The sequence below is a fragment of the Gigantopelta aegis genome, chromosome 7, assembly GCF_016097555.1.
Source record: "Gigantopelta aegis isolate Gae_Host chromosome 7, Gae_host_genome, whole genome shotgun sequence".
In the NCBI taxonomy this organism is placed as follows: domain Eukaryota; kingdom Metazoa; phylum Mollusca; class Gastropoda; order Neomphalida; family Peltospiridae; genus Gigantopelta; species Gigantopelta aegis.
The window spans coordinates 14968720-14995476 of NC_054705.1; the positions used below are offsets into that span (position 1 = coordinate 14968720).

General features: G+C 36.4%; 1 protein-coding gene across 1 annotated transcript; it reads right to left on the reverse strand.

Annotated features, from left to right (window-relative positions):
• Window positions 1-26481, reverse strand: LOC121376788 (lysine-specific histone demethylase 1B-like). Its single transcript, XM_041504561.1, has 19 exons — window positions 26380-26481; window positions 25021-25156; window positions 22612-22764; window positions 21842-21931; window positions 20474-20699; window positions 18722-18763; window positions 16630-16792; window positions 15537-15727; window positions 14516-14689; window positions 13653-13727; window positions 12000-12134; window positions 11293-11464; window positions 9228-9286; window positions 8577-8777; window positions 7300-7374; window positions 6455-6571; window positions 5045-5299; window positions 3763-3915; window positions 1-2941 (listed from the first exon to the last, which is right to left on the reverse strand). The coding sequence occupies exons 2-19, from the start codon at window positions 25089-25091 to the stop codon at window positions 2849-2851; spliced, it is 2445 nt and encodes an 814-aa protein (XP_041360495.1). The 5' UTR covers window positions 25092-25156; window positions 26380-26481; the 3' UTR covers window positions 1-2848.
• Between the last annotated feature and the right edge of the window lie 276 nt (window positions 26482-26757).

The following is a 26757-nucleotide window of genomic DNA, read 5'->3' on the forward strand; positions in this document are numbered from 1 at the left end:
TTGTATAGTTGGGCTAGTGAATTTTTAACCGTGGCTAGTAAATGTTTAAAATGACTAATCCCATGGCTGGTGGATTTTATAAAAATTCTAGAAGCCCTGTTTATTTACTACGTTAATAAGATATGTGGAACTAAGAAAAAATATTACATTTAGGTGAATTAATGTCGTCAATGCCAGGTGACGCCATAGCAAATAAGGGTCCAACATAAGTTTTAAATGACTACAAAACATTACTGCTTACTACAATGTAAAATTCACAATTTTCCTTAACTGGTAAAAAATGTTTTACTTTTTTTAAATAATAATAAATTTGTTTTATTTATTTGTTTTTAAATACCAGCAAAATACATTTGTGGTTTTAAATGACTAAATGGTTGTTTTTTTCACTAGCCGTCGGGCATGGTAATAGTTGTTATTTACTAGCCCAACATTGAATATCACTAGCCATGGGAGTGGGGCTACCATAATCAGATCAAAGTTTTACGTGACTGAAAACAGTATGGTTTTCAATGACTGGAAAAAAAAAAGATCCAGCTATCCGTAACTGGTAAAGAATACGGTTTCAAATGACAGTAGAAAGTATGGTTTTCATTGAAAACTTTTCAATAACTTTTAACATGTCTAGTTTTTATTTCATCTATTTGGTCTGCTATTCCTCACTTACAATTCTAAATATGCTGCAGTTGTATCCAGATGATCTTTTTTCCCTGAATAAAGTTAGGCAAATATAAGCAGGGGTAAAATATTATCTTGTAGTTGATGTATTTGTCAATCATCTTATCATATGTTTATTATAAACTGCTTATGTTTATATTTCTTCTATGCCATTGTATAATGGCCTAAGTATAAATATATTATTGTATATAAAACAAAAATTAAACAAAAAATGTTCTAAAAGAATAGGTATTATAGAAAGTGTGTACCAGTACATCTATTAAAATCTGTCTTTAAATAATAAACTTTACAAAAAAACCTGCCCATTAACAATGAATGAGGGAAAGAAAAAACAAATCCCTTTAAACGCTTAAATAACTTCTTTTTTTGATGACTTTTTCCAGAAAAGCAAAGTAAAAAAAGTGTGTCTGTACATAGTGAAGTTAAGTGATTAACTGAAACGGTTATGCTATTACTAAAATAAAGACCCGATTACATTTTAATTTTTTTTAACACACCTGTTGGTGAGAACACCATGTGTTATTTTTGATAACACATGGCTGTTCACACATATACGTGTGTTAACAATTTCAAGATATATGACTGGCTACTCCTAGGTGATGACCAGGTCACCAGTACCATACGTCCAATAAAAAAACAGCATGGTGGAAATCATTACATTGTGACGGATAATTGCCAAATGTATGAGATTTATGTCCCATATTTTTGTGTGACCTAGAATGTTTTTCATGGAACACGGAGTTTCATTAAATGTATTATGTTTACATTAGATCCAATTTTACACAAAGAGTACTATATTGATCTACAATTTACCCACCTATCGTTTTAGTTAAATTCTGAATGAGAGAACCATTAACATTCATAATCATATCTCTGTAGAACAGTGACTAAAGGATGTTCTGGCATGGTCGCAAACTGCTCCTTCTAAAAATTAGTACAAACTTGCATTATAGTTTTAGACATATGAGGTGTGTGCGTCTGTGTGTGCGTGTTGTGTGTGTATGCATGTGTGTGTGTGTGTGTGTGTCTGTGTGTGTCTGTAAAACTGTGTGTGTCAATGTGTCTAGCAAAACTTGAGTTCATTCACAGGACTTAAATACCCGTGCAAGAAAGAGCACTCACATTTAATTATAATTGTTTACGTCATTTTGCCATATGCTTGCCACTGGTTACATTATAGGACTATGAGACACGGAGGGAAATCAAAAGTCGAACGTGTGGAATGCAATATAATGACATGATTTGGCATCCATGTTCAGTGATGAAATTAAGATGCATAATTCCACTTTTCTTTATTCCTTAGTTTGATTTTCATCTAGTAAGGTCTAGCAAGTGTTGGGTACTCTGGTCTGGGTTGAGTTTGACCCTCGAGTACTCTATGTACACTATGTCAGTGTGTGTCTGTGTGTCACAGTGTGTGTCTGTGTGCCACAGTGTATGTGTGTGTCTGTGTGCCACAGTGTATGTGTGTGTTCGCGTGTCACAGTGTGTATGTTACAATGTGTGTGTGTGTTTGTCTGTCCAAATATTTAGCCTACTGCCTAAAATAACTATTGTTGATTAGTGTAAAATACAAGATATTCATGTATGACAATATTAGTCATAGAGAAAAGGCATGGATCCCTAACCAAGTGCAAATAACCCCATTACATTTATGATTCCAGTAATACATATTTTATGGTACAGTTTAACATCTCACACCCTCAATCTACATGTTTCATACTTTTGCGATAGTTCTAACTACTAAACATATAATGACACAGTATGATCTTCTATATGATATATATACACAATAAAAAACATACCCAACTAAGTTATTTGCCATGAAATACACAGAATGGTTTTGTTCTGTCAAAACATTTTCTTCATTTGACCGTAAAAGGGTTAACTCAAGTCAAATACACAAAACAAAATTCCCTAAAACCCCCCAATGCCATCAGCCAGTTAACACATGGTTTCACAACAGGCAATAGCATTCTTTTGTTTTGTGAAATGACTTCAAAAGGGTTAACTCGGTCAAATAACTGAAAGAAAATGCTGATACCAGCATATGAACACAATGATTCACAACAGGCCATAAGCTGTTTTTTTTTTAAAACAGTCTGCCCTATCAAAGGTGCACTTATGGTCACATGATATTCCTGTCCAATGAGAATGCTCTGTACACTTCCTGTCATGTGGCTGAATGAGAGAGGATTTTCTGTGCTTCACGAATTCCACTGAGATAGGCACCAGTCACGGTCTGCGGAAACTGGCGATTCGTTGCCTGAAATCACACAAGACGGACTGTTACTAGGCAACAGAAAATAATATTTTTACGATAGAAAATAAATAGCTAGTTTGCACACATGGGCACATTTATACTCAATACATTAAGTGATTCAATGGATGGAAATTAAATTTAATTTACTAGACTTAATAACATAAACTAGAAATATAACCTCACTTTCACAAGGTTACGGTGTAAGCGAAGCACAAGCCATATGTAAGCCAACGTATGCGTTTCAAATAAAAGTCTCGTCCCAGGTTGAAATTTCCACCACCGTGGGTCTACTTTTTCTATTCCACATAGTGGGCGGGACATAGCCCAGTGGTACAGCGCTCGGTCTGAGATTGATCCCCGTCGGTGGCCCCATTGCGCTAGTTCTCGTTCCAGCCAGTGTACCATGACTGGTATATCAAAGGCCCTGGTATGTACTACCCTGTCTGTGGGATGGTGCATATAAAAGATCCCTTGCTGCTAATCAAAAAGAGTAGCCCATGAAGTGGTGATAGCGGGTTTCCTCTCTTAACATCTGTATGGTCCTTAACCACATGTCCAACGCCATATAACTGTAAATGAAATGTGCTGAATGCGTCGTTAAATAAAACATTTCTTTCTTTTTCTATTCCACATGCCCACATACGATGGAGTCTTTTTTCTCTTCAGCATCGCATTGTGATTCGTTATGCAAGTTTCAGAGATCACTGTACAATTTGAAAATAATTAACAATAGTTTCATCAATTTTCAATTGACCAGAAATGTCACTAATAAAAATTTTGAAAACAAAATGTTCCCTGCCTCATAGCCTCCCCTTTGAACCTACCTCTCCTGCAAAGAAGATTTTTTTGTCGACATCTTCTGCCATGATGTCGTATACGGACCCATCTTTTCCGACAGGGAGATAACTGTACACCATGCCGGCATACTGGTCCTCACGCCAGTGACTCAGGAAATAGTTGGTCGGTGGCGGCACATCCTGTAGCACAGCAGAGAAAGGAACATGAAATTAATTTGTGCGAAACAGGAAAGGTAGCGATCTTGGAAACTACACAGAGGTGAAACTCATGATTTAAAAATAAAAGCTGAAATGACTTCGAAAAAAAAGATGAAACCTCTATACCGTACCTAAATGAATGTAATTTCCCAGGATTTTAACAACACTCGACTAGTCACGACATGCATTGAGGTACAGCACGAAAAATACATCGGCTTTTGGATGTCAAACTATGGTAAAGGCAAAACATAGTGATGGTCCACATCATAATAAAAATTCAACAGTTAAATAAAAACACAGTGTAAAGAATTGTGTAAAAATACAAAAATCATAGATAGATAAAATAAAACTTTAGAATAAACGTTAGTATCACGGAGAAACAGTAATATAAGTTCCGGATGGATTTGAAATGATTCCATCGCCACATTTTGTTGTCGAAATATATCTTTTCTAGTTTCCATGAGATGAGTACACTCCACCAAAATGTGGCACACCATCAGAGTACACTGACATTGGGCACACTGAGGTGGAGGATCTTTCTTCATGATAAATGAATGGGTCAAGTAGGTATGACCGATATGAGCATGACACAAGACTATTTCATTCTTCCTACACTGCCTATGACACTAAACATGTCGGGGTGTGATTTTTTTTATTTTTAAAAAAAAAATCGGATTAGGTCCAAAATATTATGGCGACTTCGACTTCTCACTACTGTAATAACTTGGCAACATGAGCCCATTTTCGGCAAGAAAACCTCTTATTTCACTGGCTATATTAGGGCCTGCATTTGACAAAAAAGAAAGAAAACAGAAAGAGAGAGACCTGAAATTAGATAAAAAAAACACAAGCCTGAAACTAAACAGTCACACTCTGTCACAAATTACTCACCATTTCTGGGAATAACGCTCGGAGAACATCACAGTGTTTAACACGAAACACTCACCATTTCTAGGAACAACGCTCAGGGAACATCACAGTGTTTAACACGAAACACTCACCATTTCTAGGAACAACGCTCAGGGAACATCACAGTGTTTAACACGAAACACTCACCATTTCTAGGAACAACGCTCAGGGAACATCACAGTGTTTAACACGAATCACTCACCATTTCTGGGAACAACGCTCGGAGAACGTCCAGACACATCTCCAGCACCTCTGCATCCGTCTTGCCCTGGATGAAGCGTAGAGCATTCTCCGTGATGTTCGTCACCAGGATATTGCACTCCGAACCTTTGGCTGCCGACAGGTCATAGAACACACTGAACAGGCCCCTCTTGGACTCGTCCAGCGGTATGTGACCAAAGAAGTTATCGTCCTTCGTTTTCGATCTCCAGAACTTTCTTTCAAACTGCATTGCAAGCTGTAATAATCGTAACAAAAATTAATATGTGTCAGACAGTTCAGATGTTTTATTCTCTGATCCTTAAATTTTGTTCATTGTAGGCTGATTAATTTGCATGTCTTTATTTGGTTACCATGTTAAATGCCAGGATATGTATAGGCCTTGAATTTGGCAAATGAGAGGGAAAGACCATTTGGCCTAGACTGATGGAGATTTATGGGAGTCATTTCAGACATAGACAATAACTTACGAGCTATGAGGAATTACAGATTATCTGTCCCAAGTGAAATTAATGTCGTCAGTCACAAACTTTAGCGAGTGACTGACAACATTAATTTCACGAGGGACAGATAATCCGTAATTCTGAGTATCGAGTGGGTTATTGTATTTATTACCCATAGTGTAAATAGTTTACAAACTTAAACTAAACTTCTTACATGACACAAACTATATAATATACAAGATGAGAAAGTCTGAGGAAACTGATGACGTCACGAATGAAAAGCAATGACATCAAAAGCTATCTTTAGGTACACAAATCAAATGTAAGCAAGAGAGGTCATGAACTGATGTTTCTTGTGGGAAGTGAATGAACTACAAAGAAATTAGTTCAGAGCATGTTTAATTGTTAACAAGAACAAATTGCTTAAACGATTTCAACAAAAACTGAACACTGGTGAAGCTAAATGTTTTGTAAAATCTCATCAAAGAGACTTGACAGTCGAGGAAACTGATGATGTCACTAAACTAACGTCATGACGTCAGCGGGGAAAGATAGGTTCTATCTTTCCCTAGGCAAAGATAGAAAATATATTCACCCACATCTCGCTGCCCATATGGGTAATAAAAGGCAACTTTTCACATGTGTCTTAATATAACTGTCAGGTTAAGTAGAAAAGAAAGAGAAAAAAAAGTGAAAAATTTCATATTTTTTGTAATAAAACAACTTTCAGATATCTGGTTCCGAGTACGGTGACCAATTACTAACATGCAGAATAAGGCCTGGACAGTTTGGTTGTGACAATTTGATTAATTTCAGGGCACTGGAGTATATGACTAGGTCATAATGGCAATTAGTCGCATGGCCAGCCTTAAACTCGAGCCGTGTAAGTATGGTTTAAAGAAAGGCATTATCAGATTTTTAAGCTAGTAAACAGTTTTTTTTAAACCTACCTTTTCCATAGTACCTGCCCCAAGCGTGACAAACGCTTTCTGTTTACTTTCAGGAAGTTGAGGGTGAAACTTGACACACCCCTTTTTTAGCAATATTAATGGAAGAGTCATCAGAACCTGGAATATAAAACATAATAATTAAAAGTAAACAAACAGATGTATTTTTTTTTTTTATAACATTCATTAATCCAATTTTTTTTATTTTTTTTAACTGCGAAATATCCCCTAAAACCAGAATGGAGGTCATTGCTATAACCATTTACTGAGGTACCTGTGTTTTTAAAATTATGAAAAATTAATTTGGTGGTATTACAAATAGCAGGATGACCAGAATCATTTCAGATATATGGAATGGAGAGAGAGTTTGTTTTGTTTAATGACACCACTGGAGCACATTGATTAATTAATCATCAACTACTGGATATTTGGTAATTCTGACTTGTAGTCATCAGAGGAAACCTGCTACATTTTTTCTAATGCAGCAAGGGATCTTTTATATGCACTTTCCCACTGACAGGAAAGCACATACCACAGCCTTTGTCCAGTTGTGGTGCACTGGTTGGAACGAGAAAAAAACCAATCAGCTGAATGGATCCACTGAGGTGATTCGATCCTGCGACGCAAGCACCTCAAATGAGCACTCAACCGACTGAGCTAAATCCCGCCCTGTACGGAATGGATATTGAAAACAATAAAATCTAAGTAATGTCCCAATTCAATTGTCAGAAACAGTTCTAATATTGAAAAATATGCTGTAATGTTTTAAATACTATGGTCCGTCACTTTAACAATGCAATGTGTTTAGTCTTCCTGCATCATTAGAAATAAAAACAGATTCCACATACCTTGTTTGCACGGTACACAGAACCAGACGACGTAGACACACAAATTATTTCATCGGAATAATCCACACCAGTCACCTGGGAAAAACAAAATTATTTAAAATTAACAAACTAACTTATTAAGTAAAGGAATTAGTTGAACAATTTATTATTTAAACATTTCTACAGAACGTCATTTGGTCCAAGGAAATTAAAACTAAAACTTAAAATAGTATCTTAACACTGATTTTTTGCACACAAAAAAAAGAAAGAATTTTTACCAAACTGTAAAATAAACAAAGATTAGATCAAAAATAACAAGGAAAACCAGAACATATGGCAATCACCACCGACATCGAAATAAGAATGGTCTCTGGTAATCCATATAGAGGCTACTACAAAATACAGGCCTGCAGGGATTCTAGAACTGTTTTTCAAATCCACTACACCCTCTTCTCTCTCACTAACAACTAACCCACTGTCCTGGACAGACAGCCCAGATAGTTGAGGTGTGCCCAGGACAGCGTGCTTGAACCTTAATTGGATATAAACTTGAAAATAAGTTGAAATGAATATACTTCAAATTTTAAATGTAAATAAAATTCTGTTGACCATTCTAAATTCAAGGGAGATGAAAGAAAGAAAGAAATGTTTTATTTAACGATGCACTCAACACATTTTATTTACGGTTATATGGCGTCAGACATATGGTTACGGACCACACAGATTTTGAGAGGAAACCCGCTGTCGCCACTACATGGGCTACTCTTCTGATTAGCAGCAAGGGATCTTTTATTTGTGCTTCCCACAGGCAGGATAGCACAAACCATGGCCTTTGTTGATCCAGTTATGGATCACTGGTCGGTGCAAGTGGTTTTACACCTACCCATTGAGCCTTACGGAGCACTCACTCAGGGTTTGGAGTCGATATCTGGATTAAAAATCCCATGCCTTGACTGGGATCCGAACCCAGTACCTACCAGCCTGTAGACCGATGGCCTACCACGACGCCACCGAGGCCGGTGATTGTAAAAAGTTACTAGCCAAGATTAAAAATTCACTAGCCCTATCTCGACTTATTTTCATACCAGCAAACAGATTAAAACTTTAGGTATGGTGAGATCTTAATATAGGCAGATCTTAATACATGTCTTGCCTGTTAATAAATTCCGTATACACTATGGGCCGAACTTACAAAGTGTGATTTCTTAAACGCGTATGTTTAAGCATTGTAAATACATGTGGTTACACATATCTAAGTCAAAAACAAGTGTCGCAAATTCAACCCAACGTGTTCATACCTCTGTATTTAATCTAACGTCCAAACCGTCTGCGATTTTCTGCAGGACCTGAGAGTAACCTCCCTTGAGAAGGACGTTCTCGCCGGCGAACTGGGGGAAGTCCTCGTTTTGATCCCAGCTCAGTGCTGACACCTGGTGGAGTGAGCCGCCGCATGCGTACTCGAGGTTACTAATGTGGAACTGAATCAGCTGCATTTCTTCCTGAGAAACAAAGGAAAAGAAAGTTTTGTGACACCTCAGGACATGTTTAAAACTGTGGACAACTACACACTCAACACTTGGATATGGTTAAAGGACTCGTAATCGTTATGCTGGAACAGTTGGGGTTTTTTAATAACACCACTGGAGCACATTGTCAAACATTTGGTAATTCTGACTCGTAGTCATTAAAAGAAACCTGCTACATTTTTTTCAAATGCAGTACGGGCTCTTTTATATGCACTTCCCCACAGACAGGAAAGCACATACCACAGCCTTTGACCAGTTGTGGTGCACTGGTTGGAAAGAAGAAAAAAAATCAGTTGAATGGATCCTCCGAGGTGGTTTGATCCTGCGACGCAAGCACATCAAACGAGCACTCAACCGCCTGAGCTAAATCCCGCCCCTTGTTATGTTGGACACATCTGAGTTAAAAGAACCGAGAAAGCTTACTTTTGAAAACTGTATCTGAGATTCTTCGACAAACTGTTGATGCATTTCCTTGAACTTTTCTGAAATAAAAATTAACATATGATAATGAAGGGAAATAGGTTACTTCATACTCCACAATATATATATATATACATTTTTACTTTATACAATAGGGGGCGTGACTTAGCCCAGTGGTAAAGCACTTGCTTGATGCACGGTCGGTTTGGGATCGATCCCCGTCAGTGGGCCCATTGGGTTATTTCTCATTCCAGCCAGTGCACCACGACTGGTATATTAAAGACTATGGTATGCGCTATCCTGTCTGTGGGATGGTGCACATAAATTATCCTTTGCTGCATTAGGAAAAATGTAGCGGGTTTCCTCTGATGACTACGTGTCAGAATTACCAAATGTTTGACATCCAATAGCTGATGATTAAGTAATCAACGTGCTCCAGTGGTGTCGTTAAACAAAACAAACTGTAACTTTTATAATATTTATCCAAGGCATTAGTGGTGGGAAGTAGTAGACAGGAAACTTCCTGTGAACCCAAACTGGAAAGATTCCCAGGCTAAGTGCATATGGTAGCTATAAACTTAAGGCAGGGCTTCTAGATTATGGTAGCCCCACTCCCATGGCCAGTGATATTCAGTGTTGGGCTAGTCAATAACTCCTATAATTGTCATGACCGATAGCTAGCAGAAAACAAGTTGTCAAAAAGAAATGTTTTATTTAACGACGCACTCAACACATTTTATTTACAGTTATATGGCATCAGACATATGGTTAAGGACCACACAGATTTTGAGAGGAAACTGGCTGTCGCTACATATGCTACTCTTTTACGACAGGCCGGTTCAAGTTGTCAAGTGCTGCATTTTGTGAAAAATGCCCCCACACCACACCTTAGTGCTTTAAACTCCATCTCCCTCTGTAGGTGACATACAATTATTACCATTAGTAAAATTGTATTTAAAATAGTAGGGCTAGTGAATTTTTAATCATGGCTGGTAAATATTTTAAATTAACGATCCCATGACTAGTGGATTTTATAAAAATTCTAGAATCCCTGCTTAAGGTGATCTTAGGGCTAAGATTGCTTCGTGGAACAGAGCCCAGATGAACACCAAGCCCAAAGATGGATATCCATGGAAAAATGTGCATCCCTAAGTAATATTTTGTGGTTTAATATACTACTGAATAAAGTTCAGTTGAGTTGAATAAACAAACCAACAGAAATAATTTGAAAGAAGGGAGATAATCAATAAAAGTGCAAATCTAACAAAGGGAGATAATCATTAAAAGCACAAATCTAACAAATCGATATCTGTATTATTTTTATTAATGGTAGACTATACTGAACTGGCCTCGGTGGTGCAGTGATTAAGTCATCAGACTACAGGCTGATAGGTACAGGGTTCACAGCCCGGTACCGGCTCCAACCCAGAGCGAGTTCTTAAGGGTTCAATGGGTTGGTGTAAGGTCACTACACCCTCTTCTCTCTCACTAACAACCCACTGTCCTGGACAGACAGCCCAGATAGTTGACGTGTGCCCAGGACAGCGTGCTTGAACCTTAATTGGAAATAAACTTGAAAATAAGTTGAAATGAATATACTTCAAATTTTAAATGTAAATAAAATTCTGTTGATTATTCTAAATTCAAGGGAGATGAAAGAAAGAAAGAAATGTTTTATTTAACGACGCAACCAACACATTTTATTTACGGTTATATTGTGTCAGACATATGGTTACAGACCACACAGATTTTGAGAGGAAACCCGCTGTCGCCACTACATGGGCTACTCTTTCCGATTAGCAGCAAGGGATCTTTTATTTGCGCTTCCCACAGGCAGGATAGCACAAACCATGGCCTTTGTTGAACCAGTTATGGATCACTGGTCGGTGCTAGTGGTTTACACCTACCCATTGAGCCTTGCGGAGCACTCACTCAGGGTTTGGAGTCGGTATCTGGATTAAAAATCCCATGCCTCGACTGGGATCTGAACCCAGTACCTACCAGCCTGTAGACCAATGGCCTAACCACAACGCCACCGAGGCAGGTCAAGGGAGATGAACACACTCACCTAACAAGCTGACATCGGCAGTAATATCTTTATTTTTCCTCCACTCGGCAATAATATCGAGCAGAGCGTTAAAATGGAAGTCGATCCGCCGATCTAACAGTTCATCGATTACTTGGCCTTTCTCATTGATCAGTGGGCAGTGTTCACTCATCACTGTCAGTTCTAATCCAGCCTGTAAAACACAAAGTAAATAGATAAATAAATAAATAAATAAAAAAAAAAAAAAAAATTAATGAGTTCAAAATAACAACAATAATAATAATAAAAAAGGGATAAAAAGTTGAAAAAACAAAAACAAAGATTTGAATCATGGAATTGAAGAACTGAAAACAGAAGAAATGAAAACAACAGAACCAGATGAATGGCCAGACAGACAGACAGACAGACAGACAGACAGACAGACACACGCACACAGACAGACAGAGAGACACACAGACAGACAGACTCAAATACACACTTTTATGAAACCCTACTGTTAACTTAAATGTTTGAAAACAAAATGAAGACAATGTACATCTGACAAGAACTCATAAAGTAGAATGTTTCAAAATACCTGATAACAAATGCTGACAAGAACTAATATTAAAGTAGAATGCCTTTAGTAGAATGCTTTAAATGTTTTAAGTAGAATGTTTTAAAATACCTGATAACAAATGGTGGAGATGGGGTTGTTTGTATAACCGACGAGAGAACTAATATTAAAATACCTGGTAACAAATGGTGGAGATTGGGTTGTTTGTATACCCGACGAGAACCTGTGCACCTTTCCCGACACAGCGTCCCATCGAGTAATCGTCGTGAACTCGACCTCCAATACGATCCCTTGCTTCTAGAACTGTCACCTGGAGAAAAACAATCAATTGAACATACAGTTGCGGTTACTATATTTACGTGCCTATATCCAAGAGAAGTTCAGGCATGTCCATCTCACACTCGGTCTCTGGGAGCGCCAGTGGCTGGGCATCGGTAAGAAAGTATTTAATTTTAAGGGAATGAATGAATTAATCTATCTCATGGTTCATTCCTTGACATGGTGAGGTAGCTTGCATGTCTCAATGACTTGGAGAGCTATGCCAGCTGGAGCATCAGCTCCTGGTAGGGTCACCCAAGCTGGACTGGTCAAAGGGTAGAGACTAGACTAATATGGACCGGACAGAGGACGCGAGTCAAGAAAGACGACTGTCTAGGAGAAGTAAACTCCAAAATAAAAACTGGACTGGAGAGGCTCTGAATCCTAGTAAGGAAACTCTCCTAGGAGAAGGAAAACTCCAAACTCAAACCAAGTCCACTGAAGCCAGAGTACAGAAGAAGCTATGCATAAGTATTAGCATGGAAACCGAAAGGAAATGTCTCTACATGCACCAAGCTCTATGATCATCATCATGAAAGATTGTTTAACGACATCCCAGCACAAAAATATACATTGGCTATTGGGTGAGACAAATGGTAAGTATATGAATGAATGAATGTTTAACGACACCCCAGCACAAAAATACACATCGGCTATTGGGTGTCACAAATGGTAAGTATATGAAAATATTATGGTAAGTATATGAAATTACTATTTTGAATTTATAGAAAAAATAGGAAGGATATAAATCAACGTGAACTGAGAGGATTTGAAACAAAAAGGTTTTGTGGTTTAACGACACCACTAGAGCACATTTATTTATTAATTATCGACTACTGGATGTCAACCATTTGACGATTCTGACATGTAGTCTTAGAGGAAAGCCAATACTTTTTTTCATTAGCAACAAGGTGTTTTTTTATAGGCACTCTCCCAGACAGGTCAGTACATACCATGATCTTTGATACAGCAGTTGTTGTGAACTGTCTATAATGAAACATAGCTCAAGGGGCGCCATCAACAGAGATCAATCCTAGACCGACCTCACATGAGGTGATTCCTTTACCACTGAGCTACGTCTTGCCCAATTTAAGAGATAAATCAACTTAAAACTTAGAAGATTTGAACCAGGGACTGTCACAACCTGCAGATCTTAATCTACAGTCTGTTCCATCATTCTATAAAAATATTTTAAGTTTGGTTTGACGTAAGTAAAAAAGTAAAAGTTTTTTAAAAATAACCAAAAAATACTATTTTTGTGTGAAGTTCACAAATTAATCGGCTCAGAAATAAATAACTTATAGTAAAATGCATAGTATGAAAAAAAAAAAAAAAACGTTCCCTGTGGGACCAACTGTAGATGGCAATTTTTTTCTGCCAAATACTGACTCCAGTCGCTGAGTTATTAGTGAGAAGTTGAAGTCACCATAATATTTTGGACATAATTTAATTTCAAAAACAAAAATTTAAGTTTAAAATAGCACTGAAAATATTCTCGGTTTCGACTAACCTTGCAGCCGTAATGTGTGAGATAGCGTGCCGCAGCAAGACCACTGGCTCCAGCACCGATAATCAGAATCTCCTTCTGAAACAAAAATCAAATTTGTCAAGTCATACTTTATTTACGACACAACCAACACCACAGACATTTACAGCTGTAACTGCTTCTAAATGTTACATGTTAATGGGGGGGGGGGGGGGGGGGGGGGGGGGTGGTACCCAAATTGAAGGGGTCAACAAAAGTGTCTATGGGTTGTTTTATGGAATATAAAACGTGGTGTAAAAGAAATTAATATTTTTACGACAGATGCTGCAATTTGCTATTCAAGTTTCAGAGATCGCTACTCAATTTTAAAACATTAAACAGCAATTGCTAATCAATTTTCAACTGACTACTAATTTCCCCCACGGTGTGACTAGGATGGGACGTAGTCGCCCATCCATGGACAACCCCCTCTAGCGACGTCAATGTGTACGTCACAACAAATATTTTATTAATGAGCCTCAATTGTGATTTCCCTAGAAATTAGGCAAGGCATGGTAGACCAAACACTTTTGGGGCATTTTCCCAATTTTCAGGGCACTTGTATTTCATTAAAAATAGACAAAAATTAATTGAAAAAAACATGAATTGAAAAATTTATGTTTGCTTTAATAAATGAATGGCAAAAGATATAAAAGGCATATTTTATTAATTAATAATACCTTTTTTGGTGTTTTATAAAGGCAATTTTAGAATTAATTACTGAAAAAGGCTCGTTTAATCTCAGGGCAGTATGGCGCTGATTAAGGCAAGATGGTGCTAGAATATTGAGGCATGGTGCCACCCCATGCTAAAACAAGCTAGGGAACACACTACTCAAAGTGACAAACCTTTGTGTTTTTTGGCCACGGCGAGAGTTCTTGTGGAGGTTTCAGAAGACCCGTATTGATGTACCCCTTCTTCGTTAAAAACCAGATCACCCGTGGCAACTCCTTCACCAATCGGATCCTTGCAAGACCTCGACAGATCAAATGGCCAATACATTCGTCTTTTGTGAGCCATTCCTAAATGAGAAACAAAAACACAATAAAGCATCAAGAGTTTGGTATCAAAATCGGACCGTAAAACATCCAGTCCTTACTCGGCCACATAAAAGATTTGTGGTTTTATGGAAACTTGCATCAGTAAAACTAACTTTTGCTTTGTGTAACGACATCACTAAAGTACGTTCGTGATTGCAATTCACTATGCATGTTTCTGAGATTGCTACACAATAAACAAAAAAGGAGCGAAATAACAATCGCCAAGTAATTTTCAAATGATTAAAAAGGCGTCAAAATTGTGAAAAGAGAATGCTTCTTTTGTCTTGCAATTAGCTATGCATGTTTCAGAGACGGCTACAATGTTAAAGGGACAGAGCCTAGTTTTTAAACACTACAGCATATTTTTCACTAGCAGAGCCATTTATATGATCACTGAAATCAAGCATTACTTATATTTCATTCTTTACATCATCCATTTCCGTTGAACCGAAGTGTTTCGGGTCATCCTGGTGTTTGAAGTACCAAAAATTGAATTTTTTCATATTTTTAAAAATGCACATGCATCTGAGAAGTAACAGTTTATTGATTTGAGTTCTAGTCTATTTTTAAGGATTTTTCCTGTTTTTAACATCACAGACTCTTAGTCTTCTTTCACCCTATTGTAACTTTATTCAAATGAGTTACAGGTTTGTAGATTAACTAAACTTTAATGTCCATTTTTTACGGGTTAAACTAGGGTCTGCATCTTTAACAAAATGCTAAATAACAATTTCCAACTAATTTAAAAAGGATTAAAAACTGTCACTCTTCAAAACTGTGATGACAGAATGTTCCCTGAAATTACTGTGAGTAACCATTAGCAACTCACTTTGATGTTTTCTGACCACCGCGAGAGTATGAGGTTTCTGATTGCGAGGAACATGACTGGGTGAGTTCCGGCGATATGAGGGAATTCCTGGATTTCGTCGTCCTCCATCATGGCTGGGTGGAAGCTGTATGCGTGCTGGGGCTGGTTCGGTGACTGGAATGGGCGAACATATTCACAGCAGGCCACTGCGTCTGTAATGAAAGATAAGCAAGCCTTCTCAAAGTACAGGTAAAGCAGTACGTGTCCCTCACCAGGGTGTAGTCCTGGACGGAGGAGCTGGAGAGAGTCGACACCTGCAGAGGGCTTCTAGATTATGGTAGCCCCACTCCCGTGGCTAGTGATATTCAATGTTGGACTAGTAAATAACTACTATTGCCATGCCCGATGGCTAGTAAAAAAAAAGTTTTCAAATGCTTCATTTTAGTCTATTTTGTAAATATGAATATCCCCCCCCCCCCAATTTTAGTGTTTTAAAGCTCTATTTCCCTCTTTAGAATATATCTGATTATTACTATTAGTAAAATTGTAGTTACTTGAAGTAGGGCTAGTGGATTTTTAATTGTGGCTAGTAAATTTTTAAAATTACTGATCCCATGGCTAGTGGATTTTATAAAAATTCTAGAAGCCCTGCCTGCATCCATGGCTGAATGTGCATGTTAAAATCTAGAACATGACGTGACGTGACCTACCGGGGCCCTAAGTTCAAGGGTTAGAGTCGACACCTGCACCCATGATAGGCGTGCACTATAACAGCTTGCTTTGAATGTGCACGTTAAAACCTATAACATGACCTGACCTACCGGGGCCCTAAGTTCAAGGGTGAGTTCTGAGTTCTGAGTATGATCATTTGTCAAGTGTGTAATACGTGTTTTATGAAATACCCATTAGGTGGTTTTTTACGAGTTCTAAGAATGATTATTTGTCAAATGTGTGTAATATGTGTTTAATGAAATACCCATTATTTTTCACTTCGAATTCCAAGGATGATCATTTGTCATGTGTAATAAGTGTTATATGAAATGCCCACTGATTCTACTTGAGTTTTGTGCATGATCATTTGTCAAGTGTGTGTAATACATGTTATATCAAATACCCATTGATTTTGACTTGAGTTCGAGAATCTTGGGGTCGGATGCACTCAGACCAACTTTCTCCGGGTAGTACTCGGCCAGAATGCTGAACGTCGATGTGGGTTGCAGGTATGATGGATTACTAAGCTGAGAAAACCAGTTCGGGTCGTTGGCCAAAGATGCTCGCTGAAAATATATAAACAAGTGAAAACATGTTATTTGTCACAAGAAGACTCCTTAACAAGCCTGCCTGAAGGTAGTTATATATATTTTTTCTTTTTAATAACTACCTATATATATATATATATATATATATATATATATATATATACACACACACACACACACAGTCATACTTTGGTAACTCGAAATTGATGGGGATGAGGAAATAGTTCAAGTTTCAGAGAGTTTGAGTTTTAGGAATTAATATAAACGAGCTCAAATTTGATCATTTCAGTTAGCTTTGTCGACGATCTATTATTCCATAATTATCACCATAATCCTTGACAGCCAGACCAACTGAGACAGCTACACCATATCTGATTGACAAGTTATTCGTCTTTAAAATACTATCAACAATGAGAATCCACACGCATCCAGTTTTAGGTGCATAATCTATTAAATCTTTATGGCGGGACCAAATAATTAGTTTGAGAGATCGATTTTTTCGATTTTTCGAAGTTTGAGTTTTCGAAGGCCGTTATTACTAGTTTGTATAGTAATTCGACAAGGACAGTTGCTTCAGTTTGAGCGACTGAAGTTTACAAGAGATCAAAGTTTGACTGTATATATACAAATATATATCACAGTCAGCTTTTTAAATTCATATAATTTTGCGATGGCAGTTTAGTACAAATAATATGGAATAAAGTAAATACCAAATAGTAACAACCATAATTTCTGTGGAATTAAATGTTTTGCCTGCCACAAAAATATTTGATGTTGCTTATAGTTGTGTCCATAAATGTTCATCTCAATGTAATTATAAAGTAACTTTCATCGTCTAGGACTTAATCATTTGTGAACAATGGAGGTAAATGGGACATTTTAATAATGGAGCTCAACATAAAACTTGACGCTGTTGACTGCATAAAAGTGAGACAAAAATGTTATCGAAACTCAGTTTTACAACAGCTTTTTGTCAGTGAATTTCAAATGCTGTACAATCCAATTCAAGAGGTAAAAATTTAATAACTATCTTTTAAAGGGACTGTTATGAGTTTGTAGCCCACTGCCTAAAAAAACTGTGAATTTATTAATATTATAAATAGTAACTTTTCCTCCTGAAAACCTATTTTATTTTGCTTCATTTTCTGTTATTAATTTTTAAAATTTATATCTATTTATGTTCATATTTATACTAGAAAGATATGACTCTTGCAATCTTGACGGATGTGTATTTATATTTATTTGTTATATGTATATAATCCTCTGATGCTACCGGTTGGTGGTCTTGAGCAAAATAAAGATCAGTTCTGTACCAACAGAGACATTTAATGACTATACTTGCATATTAAATATTTCTTCTTTTTTAAATATCAGTGGCTCTACATTAAATGTATTTCTGATCATCCTAGTGTTTGTACTAGGTCACGTTATTTCTTCTTCTTTTTGTTTTTTCACATGTACAAAATTATTGAAAGATAAAATCCAGTTTGGGCAACTTGCAAACATTTAGGATTATTAGAAACTCGTTGAATATCCACACAAAAACAAGAAACACATTGAATATACACACAAAAACAAGAAACTATATTTAGTATGTAACTTTCATAGTCATTAAAAGGTTTTTACCAGTCAGCAACACCTAACAATGGCACCAAACCAAACACAGTCTCCTTAATTACACATGAAACCATTTACACTTAAGCCATCGGACATAAGGCTGGTACGTACAGGGTTCGCAACCCGGTACCGGCTCCCACCCAGAGCGAGTTTTAACAACTCAATGGGTAGGTGTAAGACCACTACACCCTCTTGTCGCTCACTAACTACTAATAACTAATCCACTGTCCTGGACAGACAGCTCAGATAGCTGAGGTGTGTGCCCAGGACAGAGTGCTTGAACCTTAATTGGATATAAACACGAAAATAAGCTGAAATGAATTCACTTACGTCATCTTCTGGAATACAACAGGCAGCAAATTGCTTTTCTTTCTGAAAAAAAAAGAAGCAAGAAATTACTGTCTATTATCATTTATTACAACATCAAATTGTAAGCAGAACAAATCCAGACCATCATAATCAGCTTTTGTTATAATGGTTATCACGTCTAATAATGTATCATGTCAGCTGGGTGACACCCAATAGCTGATGAATTTTTCGTGCTGGGGTGTCGTTAAACATTCATTCATTCAATCATTCATTCATTCGTTCATGTCAGCTGGGGTCAAAGCAACTTCTTTTGAAACAACCAGTGGGAGGCATGATGTTACGATATGTTGTTACTCTGAGATAAAATTAAGGTGTGTTTAGGTGTGCAAGCACGATTATGCACCTCAGATGTGAAGGACTGGTATCACAAATTTGTATTATACATATATTATATTTTTGTTGTGCTCTTAAATTCATTGACTGCACTTAGGGTTTTGACAATTCCACTAGCTCTCAGTAACAGCATGTGAATTTTTGGTCAGAGCTAATGGAAATATTTACCTATATTCCTATAATATATAGGACACTAATCAAAGCTTCTGTGAGGGCTGGTGACTTTCTCAAACATTTGTCAAACACTTCAGTGCACCAGTCCTCAAATTTAGCAAATTAGACGGCAAGGCCATTTAGCCTAAACATATGGAGATTTTTTAAAAAGGGAATTACAGCGAATAAGCAGGACAATTTAGAAGGAAAACTTAACAATTTACAAATGTCTTAAAGGGACATACCCTAGTTTTTAAACACTAACGCTTATTTTTTACTATTATAACCGTTTTTGATAACTTAAATAATACTTTACTTACATTTTATTGTTTAGATTATCAATTTCCGTACATTCGAAGTGTTTTTGGTCATCCTGGTGTTTTTAATATCACATAATGCATTTTACATATTTTTAAAAACGCATGTGAGAAGTAACAGTTATGGAGTCGAGGTTTAGTCTATTTTTAGAAGGTATTTCACCATTTCAAAGTTACAGACTCATGTTTGACTCAATTGTAACTTTATCCAAATGTGTTACAGGTTTGTAGATTAACTAAACTTATGTTAATTTTCACGGGTTGAAACAAGGGTCTGAGACTTTAATATAACACAACAGTTACCATTTAAAATAAACAAGGGTTTCATGTTTTCATAATAAAACAACTTTCAGGAGTCATGTTCGAGTGTGATGACCAGTTAGCTAGTACCATGCAAAATAAGACTGTAAGACTGTTTAATTTAATTTAATTTAATTTAATTGAGGAATATGACTAGGGCATTACAGCAATTTGCAGCATGGCCACCGTTAAATTCGAGCCCTGCTGCACTAGTCCACGAATTACAAAAAACAAATTAGACCCCCACAAACAAAAGTGATTTCACAGTAAAAAAAATTGATTTTTTTATTTTATTTAATGACGTACTCAACACATTTTATTTAGTTATATGGCGTCAGACATATGGTTAAGGACCACACAGATGTTGAGAGAGAAACCCGCTTTTGTCACTTCATGAGCTCTCTTTTTGATTAGCAGCAAGGGTTCTTTTATATGCACCATCCCAGACAGGGTAGTACATACCACAGCCTTTTACAGTAAAAGTATAAAATAAAACAAAATATATCGGACTCACTTTGACACCAAACAGAAACATCCCACAGACAGGGTAGTACATACCACAGCCTTTCACAGTACAAGTATAAAATAAAATAAAAGATATCCGACTCACTTTGACACCAAGCAGAGACATCCCACAGACGTATTTATTGATGAACTCTGGTGTCAGACTCGCTTCTCGACTCAGCTGGCGCCACTTGCGACACGATGACAGGTTACACTGGACCCAGTAGGGAAGGAACTGGTCGCACATGAACACCCGATGTGTCGGTTCCGTTGTGCCCTGAGTCGACCATACATGTTTCCACTTCTCAAACACGCTGTAGCCTTCTTTATAGCTGGTAACAAATCACAAAAGTTATAAAAGTTTGTTTTGTTTAACAACACCACTTGAGCACATTGATTTATTAATCATCGGCTGTTGGATGTCAAACATATGGTCATTTTGACACAGTCACAGAGATGAAACCAGCTACATTTTGTTCCAGTAGTAGCAAGGGATCTTTTATATGCACAATCCCGCAGACAGGATAGCACATATCACGGCCTTTGATATACCAGTCGTGGTGCACTGGCTAGAGTGAGAAATAGCCCAATAGGCCCACCGATGGGTATCGATCCTAGACTGACCGTGCATCAAGCGAGCGGTTTACCACTGGGCTACGCCCCGCCTTTAAATCACAAAAGACAAGCAGGATTAACAGTGTTTTTGCCAGAAATTATTTTTGGGTATGGCGCTATGGAATTAAATGCAGAGTCAACAGGGTTGGGGGGGGGGGGCCTTCCCCAGAAAGAAAATGGGTTAAATTTAGGGTTAAATCTTCCAAAAATTTTGGTATTTACCCTGTGGCAGAAACCCTGATTAATACATTACTTGTGTCAGCCCCCAGGATTCAAAATAGCAGCCAGTGAAAAGCAGTCAATTGTTTTAGATCTATTTCCAGTAGCCATATTTTCTTTTAGTTTTAGATCTATCTGTCTTAGACTTTCAAATTAAAATAAAGGAATTTACTGCCCAGATAGAAACAACATTTTGTGTTCTATCACAAATCTCACCAATGGCAGACATGGTCTTAAATTTAATGCAACATTCAAAGTTAGATGCACATCGAACTTTGACCCATTGATATGCTATTTGTCAAACTGCTACTTATAATACACCTTGTAAACAAAACACAAAGATGAAAATGACATTGACCCAAAAATATGGAAAACATTGAAGGGTTCTCAAAAGTAGTGCGTTCCTGTAAGCTTTTAATTTAATCTTTTCATGTCAGTGTTAAAAGTATGTTATGGAATGAGCTTTTTTTATAATGTAAAACTAATAGCGAAGCTCAGTGTGCCATCACGCTACTTAAGAGATAAGGGCACCTAAAATGTGGGGTTTTTTTTAATAAAGTAAAAAACAAAAACAAAGCCCAATGTACAAAATGTGTCAATAGAGATCTGTTCATTAATAAAAATTAATTTTGTAAATTACCTTCTGTAAAAGTGTTCAAAGCATTCGTTGCAGAAATGTTCCCCGTCAGATATATGATACCATCTTGAAGTGTAACCATTTCCAGCACACCTGTAACACAGTGACACATATTTACCATCAGCACACTTACAACATGCATGTAATACATGCTTAAACCATTTATTACACCTATTCAATCTTACTATAGTGATAAAGGTATTTTGAAACCGTGTCATAAACTTTTAAATGGGGAATTCCTTTTTTCTTTTTACTGCAATTAGTGCCTTTTATTTACCAACATCATATATGATTTACAAATGACGTCATATCGTATTTGAAACATTACACAAGGCTGCCGTAGAGTATGATTCTTAACGTTAAATGAATTCATGAAAGGAGTTTTGATCATAGATTTAACAAAGTGTTGTTATAATGTTAAATTAAAAAACGTTTTTATGAAACATAAAAGAAGGTATGTAATAAATACAGAACTTCACATACGTCGTTTTCGCTTCCTATATATTGCACTTGTTTATTTTGCGAAATAACATACCACTAAACCGCTACGCGGTCTCGTGGTATATATTCTTGCGCAAAATAAACTTATGCAATAAATAGGATGTGAAAACAACGTATGTGAAGTTCTGTATATTTATCGTCACAACACACATACAGACGTAAACATCAGAACACTTACAGCTGGCCTGTAACACACACATATTTGACAGCAGCATGGTTAAAGCATAACTACCATTCTAGCAATTTTCTGAGACCTGCATTTTGTTATTTACCTGTTTGTGGCATTAGCGAAGCAGATTGGCATCCTCGAATGACAGCCCGCTCGCTCACACTTCCTCATTATCTTCGCTTTAGCAACCGAGTCTTCCGATTCATCCTCTGACGCTTCAAGATATTTAGAATTCTTCTTCAGGCCACGACCAGATCTAAAGATATATACAGACATTATTATTATTATTATTATTATTATTATTATTATTATTAGTGTTTCGTGGTGCACTGGCTAGAGCAAGAAATAGCCCAATAGGCCCACCGACGGGGATCGATCCTAGACCGACTGTGCATCAAGCGAGCACTTTACCACTGGGCTACGTTCCACCCGTAATTTACAAAAGACAAGCAGGATTAACAGTGTTTTTGCCAGAAATGTTTTTGGGGGCATGGCGCTATGGAATTGAATGCAACCACAGTCAACAGGGGGTATGTTGGGCCTCCTCCAGAAAGAAAATGGGTTACGTTTCGGGTTAGGATTAAGAAAATCATACAGTAATGATAAGAGTTGTCAAACAGTTAACTTAAAAAAATTTAAAATTCTACAAAAAAACTTGGGTATGGCGTCATACCTGTTTTACCCTCTGGCAGAAACCCTGATAATTATATATATGTTTTATATACACACATTACATTTAACAGTTTTATGTGTAGCTGAATAATAATAAAATATGTTTTAAATAAAGATAAAGACTTAAGACTGGTAGGTACTGGGTTCGCATCCCAATGTCGGCTTCCACTCAAAGCAAGTTACTACACTAACTTCTCTTCCACTAACCACTAACCCACTGTCCTGGACAGACAGACCAGATAGCTGAGGTGTATGCCCAGGACAGTGGGCTTGAACCGTACTTGAATATAAGCACGAAAAATGCAGAATAAACAAAAATTCTAATTCTAAAGTATTAATTTGGTGTATATACCGGTACTGTGTATAGAAGGTGCAAAGTAGTCATTCTGGAGGTTGCCTGAATGTTATATAGAAAAATTATTATATAATGTACTTGTATTTATTAAATACCTATTCAATATTACTATATAGTGATAAAAATGTTTTCAAACCGTGTGATCAATTTATCGTTTTTATTACACATGTGTGCGATCTGGACCGGAACTTGTAAATGGGGAATTTCCTTTTTATTTTTACTGGAGTTAGCACCCTTTTATTACTGACATCATGTCTGATTTACAAATTACATTATATATCGTATTTGAAACATACAAGATTGCCATAGAGTATGATTCTTAACGTTAAGTAAATCCATGAATGCAGGATTGAGTAATAGATTTAAGAAAGTGTAGTTGTAACGCTAAATAAAAAACTGTTTTAAAAAAAATAAAAGAAGGTATGTAATAAATAAAGAACCTTACGTTGTTTTCGCTTCCTGTTTATTGCACTTGTTTATTTTGCGCAAGAACATACCACTCAATAGCTATGCAGTCTCATGGTATATATATTCTTGTGCAAAATAAAATTATGTAATAAATAGGAAGCAAAAACAATGTATGTGAAGTTCTGTATATTTATGACTCATTGGCCAAATGCAACATCTGAATTATTGATAAACAGATATCCTACAAAAATTGTTGTTGTTTTAACCCATGTTACACTGATAATGTAATTTTGCAATTCATCTGTCTAGATGCTTTGTCATGTAGCAACCGCTTCAGCTTGATATTAAAAAAACAACCCTAAAAAACACACCATGATTCAGAAATTACAGAAATATTCTGCTTATATGTACAATTTGTAAAATCATTTGTTGAGATACAAATGAAACAGTAACACTTAAACATTTAATGTAAAACGTTATCTGCTCCACAAAGAAAATATATTTTTTCTTATTTTGGTTTGTCCTACCAAGTTCTAACTTAGGAAAATAAAGAGGACTGCAGAAAAATGAGGGCAGCAGAATGTGAAAGGAGGGCGGCAAAATGTAATAGCAGGGCAGTCCGCACCATTTAAATGGAGCAGCAAGAACACTGAAGGCTGAAAATTAATCGGGCTTAATTTAAGAAGTCTGTTTAAGCAGGTGTTTAAGCATTTTAAATGAATGCACACATGTAAGTCATAAACGGGTTTTGTAAATCCAGCCCATTTTGTTGAGTAGGGATGTTTAGTTCTCAAACTTTAATTTGGAAGTAAATTATGTTAGAAATTGACAAACATTTCTAAAAAGTAGTCTTAAATTGGTCAATTTATTAGATTTATAGTGTGACTTTTTTCAACAGCAATGTCAGACAAAACTGGTCATAGAATGGCAATGTCTTTTTTGTCACTGTTTGTTAAATTTCAGTAGACTTGAAGTCAATTAAAATATATGTACAAGAAAATCTTACTAGTATCATAAATGCAGAAATGGCTGTGTCTGTCATATCTAGAATAATTTATACTGCATTTCAACACTTACCTCTTCTGTGAAGCATTTGCCTTCACAGTATCATACATCCCACCTCCAAATGTACTTGGTTTAACGTCCATATTTGTAAGATAGAAGAGTTAGTAAACCATCACTTCATTGCTTCAACAGTCACATAAAATATAACCTGCAAATACAATTTGAAACATAAAACAGACCCACTGTTAGTTTAATATTAATTAGTATTACCTCATGTAAATTCTACATCACTTCTGATTGGTTGATGTTACGCCACGTGTCATTCCGTTTGAGATTATATTGCAAACTGATAAATCATGACACTGCACCATTTCCACTGTAAAACAGGGAATTCCCTTAGTATTGACCAATAAGAGATAGTGGTTTGGTCAACAGAATTCTGAATTCGAATCAAAGTTCGAAATAAGCACTTGTCCTTTTGTCCTCACAAGTGAAAATCTGCTCGGACAAGCAAAATGTAACTTGGTTATCCGGTGGACAAATAAAAATGTTCAGTGCAGTTTCATTTTGAGCAATCAAGAAGATTGTTCTTGCACTTGAATAAAACAAATCTTTTACTTGGGACAACTGAAATTATAGGTGGACAAGTAGATTTCTAGATGTAGTTGTCCGGTAGACTAGTGAAATTTTCTGCTGATTTTCATTACTGCACATACATCACATTTTTAGTTTAAACTATAATAGAATTATGCACTAAAAAACATCTGTCTTTTGAGTAATATTTTTGGTGTTTAGCATGTAAATTTCTACCCCTAATATAACGTTTATTAATGCAAAATAGATGTATTAATTTGAGTTCGCTTTAATCAGTCATTGAAATGAAACAAAAAATTCGCAATTTTTGGTAAAACAATACTCAAATTCCCAAAAGCAAAGCTATGGGTATTAAGTCAAATTTGAGAAATAAAACCCTCAAGTTACTAACCTGTACATTGATTTTAGTTAATTTTCAAATATGCATATAATAAGCCAGCTGCTAAGTTTGGGAACTACCAGACAGGGGTGGGTGAGATGTGCACCTGCCTGCAAAAATACAGGTCCTATATCACAATCATAATATTGGCTATAATAATAATAATATTCTAAATTTTAACTTTTAATTTATATTAATTTTACTTATCCCACTACGCAAGCAAAACAAATATGCAGAGTCATGTTCAGAAGAAAATGCACAGATTGGCAATCTGTTAGTCACGCCGGTCACCGGCCAGGACGTTGAGATTTTGTACCCTCTGGCCATTTTGAGCTGTCAAAGGGAGAAGCAACAAGCCGACAAAGACTTCGAATTTTGCAACAAAAATATTGCAAGAAAACAAAGAGCCATATCGAATTTTTAGACATAACAATCTGCAATGAGCTTTAATCGATTACCTGTCGGTGTTGCATAAAGTATATCTTGTAAATATGTGATTACAAACAAAAATGATTCACTTTTTTCCAAATTTCGTGACAAAACAATGATCCGGAAGCCGGTGGTTTTCTTTAGAGAAGAAAGATTTTGCCAAGGGAGATTACTGTGTTTACACAAGATAAGAAGGGATCGATAGTGAAGATAATTTAATCAGAAACGAGCCTAAATTAAATATTTGAGTTGGATCGCTACTTTCTTTATTTCTTTTTTGTAAGGGGTGGGTATGGTGTGTACGTATGCGTGTTTGTGTGTGTGTAATCGATTGGAAGTTTTCTTTTGTTTTTAATCTCGCCCAAATATGTATAAAAATATGAACTTTTATGTTTTAAAGGAACATT

Bases quoted from the DNA above. Each gene is read 5' to 3' on its own strand.
- LOC121376788 (XM_041504561.1), bottom strand. From the start codon at position 25,091: ATGGACGTTAAACCAAGTACATTTGGAGGTGGGATGTATGATACTGTG. The intron at 13,728-14,515 runs GTTTGTCACTTT...TTTTTGTTTCAG, and splicing joins CGTGGCCAAAAAACACAAAG to AAGGAGATTCTGATTATCGG. The intron at 7,375-8,576 runs GTATGAACACGT...TGTTTTTCCCAG, and splicing joins ACGTTAGATTAAATACAGAG to GTGACTGGTGTGGATTATTC.